The 19,354-nt window shown below is 33.3% G+C and overlaps 2 protein-coding genes across 5 annotated transcripts in view; one reads left to right on the top strand and one right to left on the bottom strand.

Moving 5' to 3' along the window:
* Positions 1 to 11,208, top strand: part of LOC117329846 (phosphatidylinositol 3,4,5-trisphosphate 3-phosphatase TPTE2-like) — a 37,040-nt gene extending 25,832 nt beyond the window's left edge. For both annotated transcript variants that reach the window (XM_033888021.1, XM_033888022.1), the window contains 8 exons: positions 365 to 446; positions 1,116 to 1,266; positions 3,362 to 3,442; positions 6,301 to 6,406; positions 7,054 to 7,154; positions 7,834 to 7,932; positions 8,305 to 8,378; positions 9,124 to 11,208. In XM_033888021.1, the coding sequence (XP_033743912.1) occupies positions 365 to 446; positions 1,116 to 1,266; positions 3,362 to 3,442; positions 6,301 to 6,406; positions 7,054 to 7,154; positions 7,834 to 7,932; positions 8,305 to 8,378; positions 9,124 to 9,259 (830 nt within the window). In that variant the 3' untranslated portion in view covers positions 9,260 to 11,208. The remainder of the gene's footprint in view (positions 1 to 364; positions 447 to 1,115; positions 1,267 to 3,361; positions 3,443 to 6,300; positions 6,407 to 7,053; positions 7,155 to 7,833; positions 7,933 to 8,304; positions 8,379 to 9,123) is intronic.
* Positions 11,209 to 12,844: 1,636 nt separating this feature from the next.
* Positions 12,845 to 19,354, bottom strand: part of LOC117329847 (phosphatidylinositol 3,4,5-trisphosphate 3-phosphatase TPTE2-like) — a 37,178-nt gene continuing 30,668 nt past the window's right edge. For all 3 annotated transcript variants that reach the window (XM_033888024.1, XM_033888023.1, XM_033888025.1), the window contains 4 exons: positions 18,315 to 18,412; positions 17,714 to 17,809; positions 16,527 to 16,600; positions 12,845 to 16,005 (listed from right to left, as the gene is read on the bottom strand). In XM_033888024.1, coding sequence (XP_033743915.1) covers positions 15,900 to 16,005; positions 16,527 to 16,600; positions 17,714 to 17,809; positions 18,315 to 18,412 — 374 coding nt within the window. In that variant the 3' untranslated portion in view covers positions 12,845 to 15,899. The remainder of the gene's footprint in view (positions 16,006 to 16,526; positions 16,601 to 17,713; positions 17,810 to 18,314; positions 18,413 to 19,354) is intronic.

Consider the following 19,354-nt stretch of genomic DNA (forward strand, 5'->3'; position numbering starts at 1 on the left):
GAGGAATACATGTATTGTTTATAATCAGGTCATGCATCATAGAGAAATAGAACGTAATAACATATCATAGTATTGATTCAAAAGAATGTAGATATTTAAGCACAGATAAAATATTATCAATGTGTTTTGTACATGTATTTGTTATATAGCTTATCGTTAATTACAATAAATCTACAATGTATATAGGGAAATGAACACTGATCAATATAATCGATATTCACATTTGTCAATTTTACCTATGTCGGGATAGGTTCTTATAGATGATTCATATTGCTTTGCAATGAAAATTTTAACGGCAGTATAGGCTTGTAGATTTATTTAGAAATATAAACAGTCTAAAACTCATTATCTATTCCTGTTTTAGGTGAGCTCAATTACGATAGATCCATATTCCACAAGCAAGTCCGGAAAGTGAAGATTGATGATCATAACGTCCCTAGATTAAAGTAGGTTTGTCAGAGATGATGCTTAAAATAGCAAAAATTTAGTGAAACATGCAATATTTTTTGTCTTTTTAAGTATAATGTATTTGTATTGGAAAAAATACTGTATCAGTTTATTTTCTATATCGTCATTTGGAGTCTATGCACTATAGTTAGGAAAGCATACTGGTGATCATTACGTTATTTTATTATTAAATTATACTGTAAAAATGTTACTTAAATCTTAACATATACGGATATTTGTAAAAAAAGATTTAGGATTTCTTAAAGGGGCATTCCTTCGTTCGGACATCAGAAGCTTGTAAAACCTCCCATTGATAAAATACATGCCCGAATGAGGATTATATGAGTCTTTGTGCCTACCAGTAATGAAAGTACTGTCAAAATGTACAGAAAAATGACGTTTCGTACACAAATACCGTCTGGCTATACGGTAATTAGTGATACTTCGGGTCGAATCGAGAATTTTTATGATTTGATACTTGTAAAACTTTGGTTTCCTTTGAGAGTAAAACTGTCGTATTAATTTAAAGATCATAACTTTTACTATTTGTAAAAAATACATATTTCCAATTAAGTTTCATTTTGGTGACATACACTTTATTCAAACGAAGGAATATCCCTTTAAGTAGTAAAATAATGACTTATATTGTATCAAATGTTTTGTTTCAGGGACATGATGGCATTTTGTCTTGACGTTAGAGAATGGCTCGCGGCAGATGACAAAAACGTAATAGCAGTGCATTGTAAAGGCGGGAAAGGACGGACCGGAACCATGATTTGCATTTGGCTTATACACACAGAGCTGTTCAACGAAGCACAGGTATCCATGCGTACCATTCACTCAGAGGTCAAGGTGACGCGCGGATATTGATCGTTCATAAACAAAGCTCATATAGGATAGTCCACATTACACTGTAGACCGTACTATTTTGCTACCGTAGCCGCGTTCACAGAGAAAAAACAATAAGTGTTACTTGGTGTTAAGTTACCCTCAAATCAATCATTATTTGTCATCTAAATGCTATATTTTGCACAATGGCACTGAAATAAAAAAAAATAAAAAAAGGATCGATGTTTCTCTGATTAGAATCTCGGTCATAGTATCCATTGTTACTCCCTGTGGGTATTGTTCCAAAGCTTCCTCTCCCAATTCCGATACAAGCTTCCTGTATTTCTGTCGTTCTAATTGAAACGCTATCACGAAACACAACCTCTATATTTCTGGTCTCTAAAATATAATGTCCTTAAATATTTCTAAACAGAATAATACCCACACAGTCGAAAGGGATGAGAAAAGAACCTTATTCGATAAAATTAATTAAACGGCTTCATAATGCTGTTTCGTCCTTCTAAGACTAGCCAGTGGTGATATGGGCCTAAAGTGCTTTTCACCAAAAACGTATCAAAAGACTTCATAAGTACTGCATATGGTCTGGGGACAATATCGCGTGTTCTGCATGTGTATTTTGTGATGTGCGGTAGACATCAACCTTTTTAAGTCCAGGACTATGTAACTGTCGACAGCTTTGATCAAGTCGTATGAATATCACTGGTTCGCTATAGACGGTGGCTCCGGGAAAAAGTCTTTGGTCTATGTATCGGATAACGTTATCTTTCCTTCATCATTTGGGTTTTTTGCATTTTCACAAAGGCCACCACACAAATTGCAGAATTATCTTCGATTTCGTATTTACACCCAGCTGGGTTCTTTGTGCACGAAACCGACGTTTTTCACACCACCAACAAAAATCCTCTGGCTCCATCGATCAAAACATCACAACATATTGATTTTGAGAAGTAAATGAAGATCCGGTGGTTTAGTATTAAATAACAGAGGAAAAATCATGTGATATTCTTTTTGTCAGCTCTTCGGGTCCAATGGATCCGATCTGGTTCATTTAACATTGGCGTCGATCATAATTAAGATGTATAGGTTTGAAGAAAAAACCTGTCTGATTCAAAGGAAGACTACTGACGGTAGCACAGGAAATGAAAGGAATACTGCTGACAGAGGCAATATATTCTACAATGATTATTTTTCACAAAAAAAAAAGTTTTTTTAAGCATACCAAACCAAGACGTAGCTAAGTTTTTGATGATGTTTCTGATCAAATGCAAATAGAAACGGACTCTTCACTGAGGTCTGTATGTCCGACAACCTTATTTTGTGTTGTTTGTGTACAGTTTTGAACACGAGACAACATGACGATTGCCCGATGGAGTGCAGAAAACCCAAAGGAATATATGTAGGTTTCTGTTATGTGATCTGATGTCCCTTGGGTTCAATTACTCTGTCCAAGATCCCTTATGTATTTCCACTCGGATATTTTTTCCAGCGTCTGTATCTTCATCTGTTATAATATCATTTTTTCAATATTAAGCGGATATATTCTTTTTAAGACTAACATAATCATGAGTGCATTTAGTTCTGCTTTATGAGTATTACCAGAAGGAATGTTCTTTATAAGACCATAAACGCAAATTGCAATCAGTGTCACATCAACGCTTTTTCTTTTCCTCTAGCCTCACAAATATTGCAAGATCATCGAAAGAACAAACGTTTTGGTGACGCTAGACAGTCCTCGAAAAATCGTTTGCAATGACATAGCAGACACTACTACATTGCAATATGGATCTAGGCGTTTATACTCATATCAATGTCAAAATGATCCTCCTATCCTTGTATGGAATTTCAAACAATAAAACAGTAAAACAAAAGACATTTGTTTAATGAAAATTCATCTGTAAGCATCAAAAGTAATACTTAACATGTTTCGTCACATAATTGAATCATTGACATAATGAAAGTCAATATATGTAATGATTTTTTTTTCTTGATTGTTTGTTGTTGTTTTTTTGCTTGTTTTTTTTTTTTTTTTTTTATCTGTCTGTAATATTGATTCTGTATTTTACAGCAAAGTCTTGACTATTTCGGAAAAAGAAGGACGGAGTTAAATGTAGGGAGTACTTTCCAAGGCGTGGAAACACCTAGTCAGGTACGTGATATATAACACGATTCAAAGAAAACAAAATGTCGCAATTCATATTTTTTAGCCCACCATCATCAGATGGTGGGCTATTCAAATCGCCCTGCGTCCGTGGTCCGTCGTCCGTCCGTCCCTCCGTCCCTCCGTCCCTCCGTCCGTCCGTCCCTCCGTCCGTCCGTAAACAATTCTTGTTATCGCTAATCCTCAGAAAGTACTGAAGGGATCTTTCTCAAATTTCATATGTGGGTTTCCCTTGGTGCCTAGTTATGCATATTGCATTTTGAGACCAATCGGAAAACAACATGGCCGACAGGCAGCCATCTTGGATTTTGACAATTGAAGTTTGTTATCGCTATTTCTGAGAAAGTACTGAAGGGATCTTTCTCAAATTTCATATGTAGGCTCCCCTTGGTGCCTAGTTATGCATATTGCATTTTGAGACCAATCGGAAAACAACATGGCCGACAGGGAGCCATCTTGGATTTTGATAATTGAAGTTTGTTATCGCTATTTCTGAGAAAGGACTGAAGGAATCTTTCTCAAATTTCATATTTAGATTCCTCTTGGTGCCTAGTTATGCATATTGCATTTTGAAACCAATCGGAAAACAACATGGCCGACAGGCAGCCATCTTGGATTTTGACAATTGAAGTTTGTTATCGCTATTTCTGAGAAGGTACTGAAGGGATCTTTCTCAAATTTCATATGTATGTTTCCCTTGGTGCCTATTTATGCATATTGCATTTTGAGACCAATCGGAAAACAACATGGCCGACAGGCAGCCATCTTGGATTTTGATAATTGAAGTTTGTTATCGCTATTTCTCAGAAAGTACTGAAGGGATCTTTCTCAAACATTTTTATAAGTTCCCCTTGGTCTGTAGTTCTGCATATTGCATCTTGGGACCAATAGGAAAACAACATGGCCGACAGGCAGCCATCTTGGATTTTGACAATTGAAGTTTGTTATCGCTATTTTACAGAAGGTACTGAAGGGATCTTTCTCAAATTTCATATGTAGGTTCCCCTTGGTCCCTGGTGTTGCATTTTGGGATCAATCCGAAAACAACAGACAGCCGTTATCGCTAAATCTTAAATTTTATATATAGGTTCCCCTTGTTTGAAAAGTACTAGAGGGCTGTTTCTGAATTTACCCAGATTAGTAAGACTTAGAGGAAGGGAAAAGTAGAGAAAAGATCAATCTGACATGGAACCTATAAAGATCATTCAATGGTGGGCGCCAAGATCCCTCTGGGATCTCTTGTTTTTATATGAAATGCTTGATTCACGATTGATGATATTTTAAAGTTGGTATCGAAAATTTAATCTTTTAACACATTCACAAATATTCACATGTACATGACGTTCTTATGGCACCCAACAGTGTAAACATATTAACGCTTCTTGAATTTTGCATCTATTGCATCTAATCATTCAGATTTTGAAAACTTATTTGACCTGCTTTTTAAGTGAGCCTTCTAAGTGTCAACACATCTGGCCTTTAGTAATATCGACTATTTAACATTTGCTTGTGTAACTCAATTCTTTTTATCCCTATTTGCTTGAATGTATCTTTTGACAATATCATCACAATGAAAATATTCATCAGATTGGATCAATGATAAACGTTTGTTCATGAGGAAGCTGAGTAAGAATCACATGTAATGAAATATTCATTTTTCATTTATACATGTATCATAATATGATCTAATATAATTAAATATATTCATTAAGAATATTTCATGAGGCTTAAAAAATAAAATAAATCAAAAATAATGGAATTCATTATAACACTAGCCGCATACATAGGAATTTATTTAATTTATTTAATGAATTAAAACTAAACTTTAACAATATCTCTGATGATTTATATGACAGTTTTAAATAGATCTAAAGGCCATGCAAACCTATTGTCTTTAAATATCTATGCACAAAGATAGCTAAAGGTCATTTTCATTAAAGTTTTATTGGTGTGGAAAGTTAATATTAAATTTGGGACCGCGGTGGCCGAGTGGTTAAGGTGTCCCAACACTTTATCACTAGCCCTCCACCTCAGGGTTGCTAGTTCGAAACCAACGTTGGGCAGTTGCCTGGTACTGACCGAGGCCGGTGGTTTTTCTCCAGGTACTCCGGCTTTCCTCCTCCTCCAAAACCAGGCACGTCTTAAATGACCCTGGCTGTTAATAGGCCGTAAAACAAAACCAAATGTTAAATTTCCAAAATCTAAAATATGAGACATGTCTAAAAATATTTTATTCGGATTCACTATATGTTATATATTTTGTTTCGAATTTGTATATACATGTATATCCGTATATATCATACGTCCGTTAGCAAAGCTATATTTGCCTAAGGCAATTAGCCGTAGGCTAACAATTAAAGTTGTACTGTTAACCATGTCTGTTAATATTGTAAGGTTTGCATTATTTTGCATATTGAAGTCAAGTATGGTAATTCCGTGTCGTTATGAAACATGTAGTTCAGATAATATTAAAGTTTTGATGATGAATTATTAAAATGGTATGAAATTCTCACCGCATTCTAAAATTATGTCTAATTACTGCTCATTTTGCGCCATAATTTACATGGATATTATTACACGCATCTCAGGTGATATACAATTTTGATTATGAGGTACAATCTGAAGAAAAAACACTCTGTAATCGCCCAATGATGAAAGGAAAACTGTTCCTACACTGTGGCATGATTTTTCTGCTGTGGCAAAAGATAGCGACTTGCCAAAAACTGGAGCTTACGCAAAAAGACGACTTCTTTATTGCTTAATCAATATATATGACACTTCTGTACTGCAGAAAGGTTACGAGCAGTGCGTAAACTCAATAACAACACATAAATTCTGTATTTTAGTGCCGGTATGTGGAATATTATGAGAAAGTGAAGTGGGAACTAGATTGGACGTTACCTCCAGTCCGATACTTAAAGCTAAAGACAGTCAACATTACTGCCATCAAAGGTATAGTTGATCGTCGTTATGTTGAAGTTAAATTAAGTGGGAGTAAAGAAAGCAGTTTATTGTGTTGAATTAAAACAGTCAATATACTTCGTTTTATCATTGTAACATTGTTATGAAGAAATAATCTGTTTAAAAAGTCAATCAAGCTTTATGTCGAATTGAATTGATATTCCGGATTTATTTCGAGAGCAAAAGTAACTTTCAGACGGAGAAATAAATCCATTGTAATAATACATTGCAATATATTCTGTTTAAAAATTCAGTCAAGCTTTAAGTCGAATTGAATTGATATTCCGGATTTATTTCGAGAGCAAAAGTGACTTTCAGACGGAGAAATAAATCCATTGTAATAATACATTGCAATATATTCTGTTTAAAAAGTCAATCAAGCTTTCCGTTGAAGTTATTGGAATGGATATTCTGGATTTACCTCCAGAGCAAAGGTGACTTTAAGACAGAGAAAAAAAATCCATTGTAAATATTCATCGCAATAAATTCGACTTTTAGAATATGTTTGAAAATAAGTTCATGAAATATGGTTTAAGTTTTAATTGCTGATAAAGCGTGCTCTGAATGTAGATGATTTTCCTATGTCTACATCACGTTTGCCATAGGCGTATACAATGTATATGTGTCGTTTGTACTAGGCGTAGGTAAAGGAGATGGATCGGATCTATCCATGGAAGTATACATACCATCGTCAAGTGGGGTATTCAAGTGCAGCTTACACAATAATAACCGATGTAAAGTAAGTAACAATCAATCGTGTCTACTCATTGTTCAGATCTGTTACACAATTGCTCTAATAACACAATAGTTTAATTACCCTTCCTCAGAATTAAACATAAGCATCCCGAGTAACAGGATTATCATGTTACTTTGCTGATCGACTATGCATTTCCTTAGATTTTAAAACACAAACTGATGAGGTGAAATAAGTATTGACTTTGCTTGTAACATTCAATAATTGAAGGTTTGAGTGTGCGTTGGTGTATCCCACTTAAAGAGACAATATGTTTTCCATCCAGGGCTATCAATGTTATTCAAATGAAACAGGTATCAGAGGTTGTTATATATTTTCCAAACATTCATGTTTCTTTTTAGGGATAATAGAGAAATCTCAGAAAATTGCAGACATTTCTTAAATACAAAATGACGGTGCAAACATTTTCAAAAAGGGATATTGTATGTGTTTCCAGACGAAAACGAGTTTAGAGTTGTAAATTTAAAAGTTAGATGTTTTAAGTTCTTGTGAGGCATAACTTGTTATTTTAATGCAAAGTTATTTGTTGTAAGCAAATTAGAATCGATGTGAAATGTTTCTGAGTAAAAACCTTATCGTTGTCGTCGTCGTCGTCATCGTCGTCATCGTCGTCGTTGTCGTTGTCGTCGTCGTCGTCGTTACACCTATGTATTTCTGTCTACAGTATTCCCATAATAAGGAGGAGGATAGAATAACTATTACCGTAGACGATGACAGTCCTGTTTTGGAGAACGATGTGAAAGTCAGATTTAAATCATCGTCGGTAGGTATAGTTAGATTTGTTGATTGTTTTCTTAGCTATTGTATTTCTGATTATATGAAATCCGGAAATTCCTCAAAGTTTTAATTATAGAGAACAGTAAGCTGTTAATTTTGAAAAAATTATAATTTGTTATCTGGCTGTATTATCTTAATTTGATTGACATACAACATGTATTTGTACGATAATTTGTAATTCCGCTTTTCGTTACAATAATTTTGCTTTTTGTCCCATGATACAGTACATATGAAATCTGGTTAAACAATTGTTTAGATTTGTCTTTTCCAGAAAGAAAAGATTTCAAGAGTATTGCCTAATTGAAAATACATATAAAATCTGGTTAAACAATTATTTTTGTTTTTTTTCCCTTTCCAGAAAAAGATTCCCCGAGTTTACGATAATTGTGCTTTCTATTTCTGGTTCTACACGTCTTTCGTTACGGACAACAGGTAAGCGTTTACCATGATCTGGTATATACACAATAAACCCTCGTTATACTGCCACCATGTGCCCAGCGGAATTTACATGCTGGTAATATGTCAAGGAGACGTCTGTAGTAAAATGTGAACGGGACCTTGAAATGTATTTGCAGAAAGCTACTTGACAAATTAGATAAAGGTCAAAGATCTTTTACGGTACTTCGTTTTGGAAATTGTCTTTTTAAATAAGTTTAGCGAGTTGTTTTTATTAAGATAGCTTAAAGAATGGTGGAATGCTTGAAAATGGCGTACATCCAGTTAATATATTATGCATAATAAAACCTACCTTTATTGAATTTTTACCCATCTAGGTCAGTTTGTCTATATTTTGTACAGTATCTCGACTACATTCGTGATCAAAACAACGTAGTGCCAGTAAAAGAAAACAATATTACATTTGCAATGGTAAAGGGTAGACAATGCAAAACGACTGTTTTGAGTAAACTATGGACAAATATATACATGTCCTAATTACCAAGCATGATACTTTCATTTTTTTTTTTCTTTTTTTTTGTTATTGATTGTTTATGACTTTACCTTATTTCCTCCATATTCAATGATAATATACAAAAAAATCGTTTGTATATTTCATTAATGTTTTCGAACAATTTTCAGAAAAAAAAATTTCCATTGGTAATAACATGACACCATTCAACGAGAAATAGATGGGAACGGCTACACTAAACGTTGTTTATTGTTAATTGTTGTTTAACAGATTGTATTTGCCGAGGGACTTTATCGACAACCCTCACAAGAGGAGGGCACAGAGAACATTCCGGGAAACGTTTAGTGTTGAAATGCTCTTTGAGGACGCGACTTCATCAGAAATCGATAACGACGGCCAGCAATGATGGACACAGCGTTTAACTGGACACAGAATATGATGGACAAACAGTCCATTGAATGTCCGCGTGGGACAATGGAATGGTCGGTACCATTCACAGTGTATTGATGGATTATTGATTGGTTTCATTGGCAAAGACTACAAGCAACTATAGAGGAGTAGATTTTAATGGTTATGAAGTAAAAGAGTGTTTTGATAACCTATTCGGAACCGTCGTGTATTGGCAAAGCGAAGTGTTTTCTTCCTTGTGGAATGAATAGGAAACTCAGGTATGATAGAGAGCGCATGACAGCCACGACTGACACCATCAAACCGCGGATCAGTCCCAAAGTCATAGTTGGTGACTCTCTGCAACAAAGATCTAACATCTTATCTATGACGATTCTAGTCTGGATAAGAGTCTCATTCTCGATGTGGTGCAAAAGGCTAGGATATAAGGGGAGGTTTACAATCGAAAGCCATACCGTTATACTCGGTAACAAAGGTTTTGTTCACATTTCAATGTATCTAGTTGTTGTGACGTCATTTTTTCTACTTTAATGGTTGACGTTTTTCACTCTGTGATCATTCCGCAAACTTATTTTTTTACCTTAACTCAGGACAGTGTTCAATGTTCATGTCTATATCTGACTTTTTATACCAACGTCTCGAGAAAACCAGTGTGTGTGTATGTCTCTCCTTCCGCTCACAGCGTCTCACTTGCTAAGAGAGTTGAATGGATGTGGTATCTTTAATGTAACAATGTCGTGCTTATATATCTATATATTTATAAAATATCTGGTCATTTATATTATCTGTCCGTCCGTCCGTCCGTCCGTTTCTTCGTTTCATCATCCATTTTCAGTAGAAGTTCAAATAGTTAATTATTAAGAGAAAATGTTGTTGGATAAAAACGTAACTCTTTATTTTTCTTTTTGTAGCACAAATAAAATATCTGCCGTAGCGAAATGATATAGATCTCAAATATATACAGTTTTAGTATGGGAGATAATTTATAATGTATAAATGTTTTAATGTATATAGTTAGTCAATTAGATGTCAACAGAATAGCATAATATCTATTCCCTGATAAGATATATAGTAATTTTAGTAACAAGCTGCAATAAACTACTGCAAATTGCCTCACCAGAACTAATGATGTTGTGATGAGGAATATTTTTATATAATAATTGGAGGAACAGTTGTCTGGTTGTAGGTCGTTGGGCTGGTGATCACCGGATCACCAGTCTGGGTCTTGGTATGGATTTTGTGGTGTATCTTTGAGTAAGATACCTACTCCGTTCGTTGTGTTCCAGTCGACTTAGCTTTGCAGAGCTTGAAATATTGTGTGCAAGTTGTCAGCGCCGAATGGCAGCTCCGGCTGTACGCTTTCCAGAGAATTGAAAAAAGGATGGCAAGTAGCCTTAAAGGTCCGATAATCATAAGGATTACATGGTGTCATATTTAATGTATAGTTGTTAAACATTCCGAGCTCAACAATAAGATTGAATTCCATCGTAGTATGTTTCCCTATAGCAAATAGATCCGTCAAATGAGAGAGATAAATTTCATTTTAATGTTTTAATATTTACTTTGACAATCGCTCAATGTCCTGATGTTCATTCAGATCCAATTGTGACAGTCTTGTTCTGCTTCGTGACAATCGAGCTGTGTGACCTTCCTCCTAAAGACTGCGCCGATCATTACTTCAATTCCATGAAACTTGAATAGCCTCTTTCAAAAATGAATTTGACATGACACAAGATATCTACACAACTTTTATATTATGGGCGTTATACATTTATATGTAAAACGTGTTAAAATTCCTTACAATTTTTAATGACTAGTTGACCCACATTTCGCCAGAGTACTGTAAAATGGTTATTATTATTTTCCATATTAACGTATGCATGATACCGAGACTTTTGATGAAAGTGAATATGTGTATATATGTTATATAACTGCGACGTTATGTAATAAAATTTTATATAACACTACATGTTTATCTGTTTACAACACGCTCACGATTAGCTCCCTTAATCTATGCACCGGTATGATTTTTATACCAAATGTATGTCGTTATTGTTGTAACCTTACCTTCACATAACAAACTTTTTCTTCCATACATTTTTAACAAATGGCAAATATTATATATATGTATATTAAAATGATTTTAATACCGAAAAATTATTGTTTTTTTTATTGTCTTGTATATTTACCTGAAAACTTTATAGTATCAAGGAACTATATAACATAACAAACCAATGAGCAAAAACAAGAGGCCCACAAGACCCGTCGTCATAAAAACAGGAGTGGGATACATTTGTGAGTGTAATGAATGTCGGTCAAATTAAAAATAAAATCTAAGCCCTTCAACTATTGAACTTCAGTAGAAGAAAAATACACTTATATTGTTCACATTAAATGTTGAATGACATTTCTGTCATCTGCAAAAAAAGTAGACGCTGTTAATTGTTCTATCATTGATAGGTCAAACTCGTCACTTTAGGTCATTTTGATTGGTATTGCATTGTTAAATGTCCTATAAACAGCTAAATGACGGTAAATCATTTTGATGTTCATTGCCATTTAATATAATTCACTGAGATTGTTTAGGTCTAATTCTCAAAAATAAACCACTGGACAAATATAATGCAATTTCACTCGGCTTTTTATCTTTATCATTCAATACTATTAACTCTAGTAAGCTTTATGACAAGTACACTTCAATATGATTTATATTTATTTTTTATATAATTTATCTGAAGACTTTGATACAAATCACTCGCATTGTATTTAACAATAAGAAGCGTAAAGTATATTCACATACAGAATAAATCCGAAAACAGGTTATTACTATAGATACTTTCTTAATTAAATTTTTAAAAAATTAACACTTTCTATTCATGAATTTAATCAGTTGAATATATCTGATGAACATTGTACCCGGGCATATACATATCACCACTCTTAGCCTTATGAATCATTAGAGGTAGATCTGAATTATATTTTACGTATTTGACACCTGTGATAATGAAAACTGATCAACGTATTTCTGTAAAAAAAAAAATAGAATTTCATATACATCCAACAAACTAAATGTTGAGTCTACATCTTATGCATCTTGTGAACATGTATCAAATGATTTTGCCAAATTACTTCACATTGGCTAACAGGTTCATAACTGTTTACGTACATATTTTAGCGGTTATCTTATTTCAGCGATTTTTGTACGAAAATAATTCCGCCAAATTATGAATGTGCTCTTTATAGTTTCTGTGATTTGTTTGCACAGTAATATGTAAATAGGAACGCCTATTCATCAAGTCGCAAATCTGTAAAGATACAGCTGTGAGCTAAACTTTGAATTCGCCAGTATTAGCACGTGTACAGTATGTCAGTCGAGCAGAGTCCGTCTGTAATTTTACCTAAAATATCAAGTTTATATCTTATATGAACGATGTTTCTATTTCATAGCAAAGTTCTAGTTAAATGAGAGAGAGATAGGATGCATGTCATCGGAGTTTCTACAGAGACGCCAGTCCATTACCGAAATGTCGATAGCCAATGTTATATCTATGTAGACTAGCGCTACACATAAAACGAACACAAGTTAATGTAAATCACATTTTAATATCACAAATATTAAAAAATTGTAAAAATTGTTAACAACTTAAGTATACTCAAATGGCAAAATTAAAATGGTCACTTCAAGAGATTGGAAACGTTAGAAATGTACATAATGAAAGAATATTATTTTTTCTACATAGGTTAGCAAATACATTCAATACTTTAGTTCAGTTGTTTCTCAGGTCGTTGGGAATCTTTGAAAAAAGAAATGCGTTAGAAACGAACATAAGAGAGGTCTGCAAGTAAAGGGACATAACTCACATCTTGCTTTCTACAAATTTCTATCTATCATCTAAATAGCAGTCAAAATCCTTAATGCATGAACGTATACGATTTTTTACTTTAAATGATGAATTAGAATGCATGAACGTATACGATTATTTACTTTAAATGATGAATTAGACAAAACCTAACAGGTACAAATGTATATCTATAAATACAAGTTAATACTAAATTTAAAATAAAGATATGATAAAGATAGTATAGACTTCTTTTATAAATAGGAAAATGGCCTATGATCCACGTCCAGATTATTTGTTACAGTTACCTTATGTGTATAGTATTTTCGAAAAGAATAATCTCAGATACGCTTTTCAATATTATAGATTAATACTAAGCATACCATCACATATGGACGCTTTTGATCATGTGGTTATGTAGCAATATATGACTAGAAGTTTATACATAATATATCCTTGGTATTTCAACTTTCATACTTTTGTAGATCATTTATTGTCACTGCAAAGGCAATTTTCGATAAATGGAATATTCCACTCGTTAACTGTATAATCTATTTAAGACTATTCAAGTCTGAGCTGATGACAGAAAATAATGTGAATGATTTTTCGAAGATGTCTAGGTGTAGTAGAAGAAGCTTAGCGAAAAATTTTTTTTTTTCGAGATTTTTATCGCTCAAGAAATACATTAATACGTCATTAAATCAATTATAATTTTCGGGAAAATACATGCTATGATCATTTTAAATTAATACGAATTACAACTCAGTTGTATCCGGATTTTTTCGTGTGATTTTTGACCTAACATTTGAGTACACTCAATTAGTTTGTATTTGTTCAAGCTTAGATGACTGAAGCCTATTAAAAATAATACAAAAATAAATGTACGGTCGGGTTAAGTTTTCAAGCTCATGTTATGATAATACTGATTTTGGTTTAAGAAGAGCTTCGTTAAAATATTATGAATAATCATAAGCCATTCGCCCATGAAAGCTACTGTTCAGCTAGAATTTCAATACACATCTGGATTAATAAAAAAAAAATATGAGTTTATAGGTATTTTCTTTTTATGAGCATGTATTCCTTTTTTTGTTATAGCATATATATTAATGTTACATCCAAATTAATAACTGAAAATGACATCGTCTATTAAAATTAGAACACAAAGACTATGGCTACACTATCTTTTTTCTTTTCTTATTTCGAATATGCTGTACTGCTTGTTGAAAATGAAAACAATTTTGATATATATTTCAGAATACTTCATTACACATGTCATTGAAATAAGAGAAATTTCACAAAAGACAAAGCCTGTAAAATCTATAAGCGAAGTTGACAATGTTAAAATTATGTGTAACGTACTTTCGTATCGTATAAATGAGAAAGCTATAAGGTTGTATATATCGATAAAGAATATTCAATTTAATGTCACCTAGAACGTCTCCATATCCTGCGGTATGTGTATCCTGGTAAGATTTCATTAATCTATACTAGTAAGCATCAAGGAAAATAATTGGTCTCTCACACTTAATCTCAGGGTGGTCAACAGAAGAAGTGTTAGTTAAATAGTTGGATTCATTTACACTATTCAACGCCTTTTCAATGCCGTACCATAGGCACCAAACTGGTATTGATAGATTAATTGACTGAACTTAAAAAATCAATAATAGGTTTTTGATACATTGAACAATACTTATGTGGTTTAATATCACAACAACACCTTTTTCATTTCTTTCATATGACGTCATGATTATATGACGTCAATCATGACGTCACGTCTAGTGTTCAAATTATAACGTCAAAATAAGTAATTTCAGATAATAAGGATAAGGCATGTGATATTTACTAGCAGTATTGTAAATATTGAAACAAACCCTGTATTGATTTCACTTCAATTTTCTTAAGGAAGTCATTTGATTCCATCTATACCAAAATCAAAAAATGGAAAAAAAAGAATGAATTTATAATGCCTCATTTCAGCATGGATACCAATATCCTGAACAAATAGTGACTTATATACACTCATTTACCCTTTTAAATATAGAGATGACGTCTTTATAGAAATAGTAACTAATGCGGCGTGACTCAGCTGCCGTTGAGCTAATTAAAGACACTTTTCAAACTTCTTTAGTCAAAGTCGAGTAAAATGATACTAATTATCAATAATGACACAAAAAAATCTAAAGTAAAATCGGGATAATACAACAATCAATACTCTCTCAAGAGTAAATCTAAAATAAAATCATGGCAATAAAAAAAATAAATTCTCTGGAGAGTGAGAATTAAGAACTTTGATGGCTGCACATCGAATGCGATTTTATGAATTCTGATTGTGATTACTCATCTGTAATTAGCAACATGGAAAATTGGTTGAACATTTTAAATGAATCCTTCAGCAGTTAATCAGGATTGTTCAAAATTGTTTCAAATTGAAACGGTTGTATCAAGTTCAAAATGAAATTAAAGATAAAAAGTATTGTAAGCACACAACATATTTTGGTTACTCCGGAATGGGTGTAGTAGAAATGCATAAAATGGAAAACATTAAAATATGACAAATATTAAACAAACATCCAAAACAATTCATAGTATGTAAAAAATTATACGTGTCTATGTGTTCTCGTCTGTAGATAGCACTTTGGCCCATGACCTTATTGACCCTGACTTTGGCCCGTGGTCAGTGGTCATTGGTCAGTGGCTACTGGTCAGTATTGAGACCTGTCCCTGTACCTTTGAGATCTATGCGTTGAGTCTTGTGTGGTATTCTCTACCACGATGGATGAACTCAGACATTATCAGTAATCACGTGACATCTTCAAAGCTTAGCATCACGGAGAACTCTTCTGTAAAAATCTTGTGAACCTTTGTTTTGTGTGGGTTGTCAAGCTCGTTACGTGGTATCAGTAATCTATTGAAAGGGGAAAAATAAGCCACGATATGAAGAAATAAATAAGGAACGACATGAGTTCATATACAATACCTGCATTTATATGGAAAACTATAAAAAAAAAAACACTTAAAAGTAAGATATTTTTCATTTTAGTTTGTTATATGAGAACATGTACAAAGATGCATTTTTACGGAAAACTAAGAAAAACTTAAAAGTAACATATTTTCCATTTTAGTTTGCGATATCAGAACATGTACAATAGATGCATCTATATGAAAATCTATAGAAAACTTAAAACTAAGATATTTTCCATTTATTATATATTGGTAACAGATTGGAGAAAGGTATATAGACATAACAGACAATGAAACTGTTTCGCACAAGGTTTTGGTATGGTGAAAACACACCATACCATTACGGTTCACATATTATACTCTTGAACATATTTCGCGAGATATAAATTTCGCGTTACTTGGTAATGCTTTCGGAATTAAGTAAAAACAAATCTGCAAAAATTAATATCAAGTCATTTCGCATACCTTTTGTTGTGGATAAATGCTGTATGGAACCAGAAGTAGAAAGCACAGTTATCGTATCCCTTTGGTACAGCAACCTTCAATAGAAGACATTTATATTACATCATTGATAGCCACTCAATTGTTCTTCCCGCTCCGACCATTTAGGTAAATGAAATATAAGTCATAGGATCTATGTATACAGGTGACAAAAGATATTTCCAGTGAAATCAATAAAAAAGATACCTTAGATTGGTTTTTTTTTCACTGTCATATTCTTAACATAGATATTAGATTAGAAGATTCTTTTCCGACAAGTAATCATCGTGATAATCAACTATCGATTTTTAAATTACAAAATTTGCATGTCTGGTGTTAATTTCATTTTTTCTATTTCATATCATACAGTAATATCAGTTAAAACATTCCATGATTTTGTCGGGAAATATCAAAGATGCAATACGTTTAAATAAATCATGAATAGCTGTCTGGAATACAATTTAATTACCATCACATTTTACTTAATATTAAGTTGTATGCATTTACTTGTTGATAAAATTTTATATACGCACGTATTACAAATGAAAGTGTTTTATTTTCGATATTAGACGAACAATGCTCATGCTTACTCTTTGGAATATAAATACACAGCTTCGTATTACACGATACACTTCTCGTAAATATGACATCTAATTAGCCGGGAATTAATGAATGACTGAATGAAATGAATCAATACATGTAACAGATAGATGAAATGAATGGATGAAGTATGGCGAATGCTAGGCCTCATGTATGATTGGTTTGGTTTGGTTTGGTTTGGTTTATTTTGTTTAATGTCCTATTAACAGCTAAGGTCATTTAAGGACGGCCTCCCGTGTGTGCGACATGCATGCGTGTGGTGAGTGCGTATGTGTGTTTTAGGAGGCTGCGATATGTTCGTGTTAAGTCTCCTTGTGATAAGCCGGAACTTTTGCCGATTTATAATGCTACCTCACTGAAGCATACTGCGGAAGACACCCAGCAGCACACCCCACCCAGTCACATTATACTGACAACGGGCTAACCAGTCGTCCCACTCCAAGTGGGACGACTGGTTAGCCCGTTGTCAGTATAATTGTATGAGGACATTTTTGTATTTGTTGGTGTTTTTGAAAATAACAATTTGGAACCTAAAAACAAAAAATCAAAAAATATATATATATGCCACTTACCGATGAGCACGTAAACCTAACTTTGGTATCCTCTAGAAGTATTGGACAGTTACACAACGTCACCTCTATCCTATTATTGTCTTTGTCATGTAACAGCTGTAACACAAGAAAATAAATCTGTTGTTTAAATCATGATTCAATCATGCGTGAACTAACTATTACAAATTGACGTTAGTTTTGTTTTAAAAATATGTCATCTTTTAAGGATTAACAGAAAATATAGTTATTCCGAAATTCTCCAATCAAAATCGACAAAAAGACAGAAAGTATGACCAAAAAGATATATTGATTTTTAGGATCCCTTAACAAAGTATATAGAGAATAAAACATATGTTCATACTTATGAAGTTGATATATTGTCAAATTGTTTCTGTTTGAGACGAAACAATTGTCAGGTCACAGCACAAAAAAGCAAAGGAAATGCACAGCAATTATATACAAACATGACAATGGCAAAGATATTTATATACAAAACAGCATACATATTATTTGTAAACAAACACATTGAGCGTTCTACATAAAGTCCTTGGCTACAATCACAAGGAAGTAATTTTAACAATTGTCGAAACGAAATTATGATAAAGAAGTTCAGCGTTCTTACCTTGCAGTTCTCTCCCTTGCCAAAGTTAGAGCTGAATGCTAACTCTCGTCCGGTAAAGACACTCATAGATAGGTCTGACCCATCGCCTTTCCCGACGGCTGAAACAGAAATGTTTCTACTGAAAAAATCTTAAAATGAATAAAAAATGAAAATTGTATGAAAACACATTAATAACTAACAAATTGTATGCAATAAACCTTCAGCTATACTGTTAGCTCTCAAAGTCTTTTTAGGTTATTCAGTCACATTCAAAAACGAAATAATGCTTTACTGTAATTTTCCTTTTTTTTCTTATTTTATTTCATTTTTTTTTTTTTTTATTTGTCTATTTATTTATTGATTTCGTCACGAGTCTGAGGTGCTGTATCATACGTTGGTAGGATGAAAGTGTCCAATACTTAAACAAAGGGAACTGGGTACTACTACCAAAACCCCTATCAATCCATCCTAGAAATAGTAACAGTGACCTTGGCCAAAAAAACATAAACCTCGAATTTGTCCGAGATATTACTGTCCTTGTGTGAAATTTCATCAAAATCTCTCAAAGAATGAAGCCGCTACAGCGCTTACAAACTTTGGTGTTAAGTACATACGTACATACGTACAAGACCGACGGGGAGGGCATGTTGAACTAAACGTGAATTCTTAGAGTGTTTCTTGAAATTTCGTTTGACCTATTTTGAGTTTTTGATCGCCTTCTATGAGCACTTAAGGTCCTTAGCATACATGAGGAGTCCTAGAAGGATAAAACGGAAGGAATTTTATGATGCATTTTATTTTATGCTGGCTCTGATGCTTCTAACTTTCAATTTGTTTTAAATGGTGCTTATACCTTGTACTTTTTGTACAACACTGAATTCGTTTATTCATTGACAAATTCTGTTCTTTCTTCCTTTCAACAAATATACCAAACCAACACAGTGACCTAATGAGTGTTGACACATCGAATTATTCTACGGAGTGTAATTCAAATTGCAAAATAATTACCAATTCTTATGAATCTAAATATAACGAAAAGTCGAACAAATGAATCAATTTGT

This window comes from Pecten maximus, chromosome 6 (assembly GCF_902652985.1).
Source record: "Pecten maximus chromosome 6, xPecMax1.1, whole genome shotgun sequence".
Taxonomy (NCBI): domain Eukaryota; kingdom Metazoa; phylum Mollusca; class Bivalvia; order Pectinida; family Pectinidae; genus Pecten; species Pecten maximus.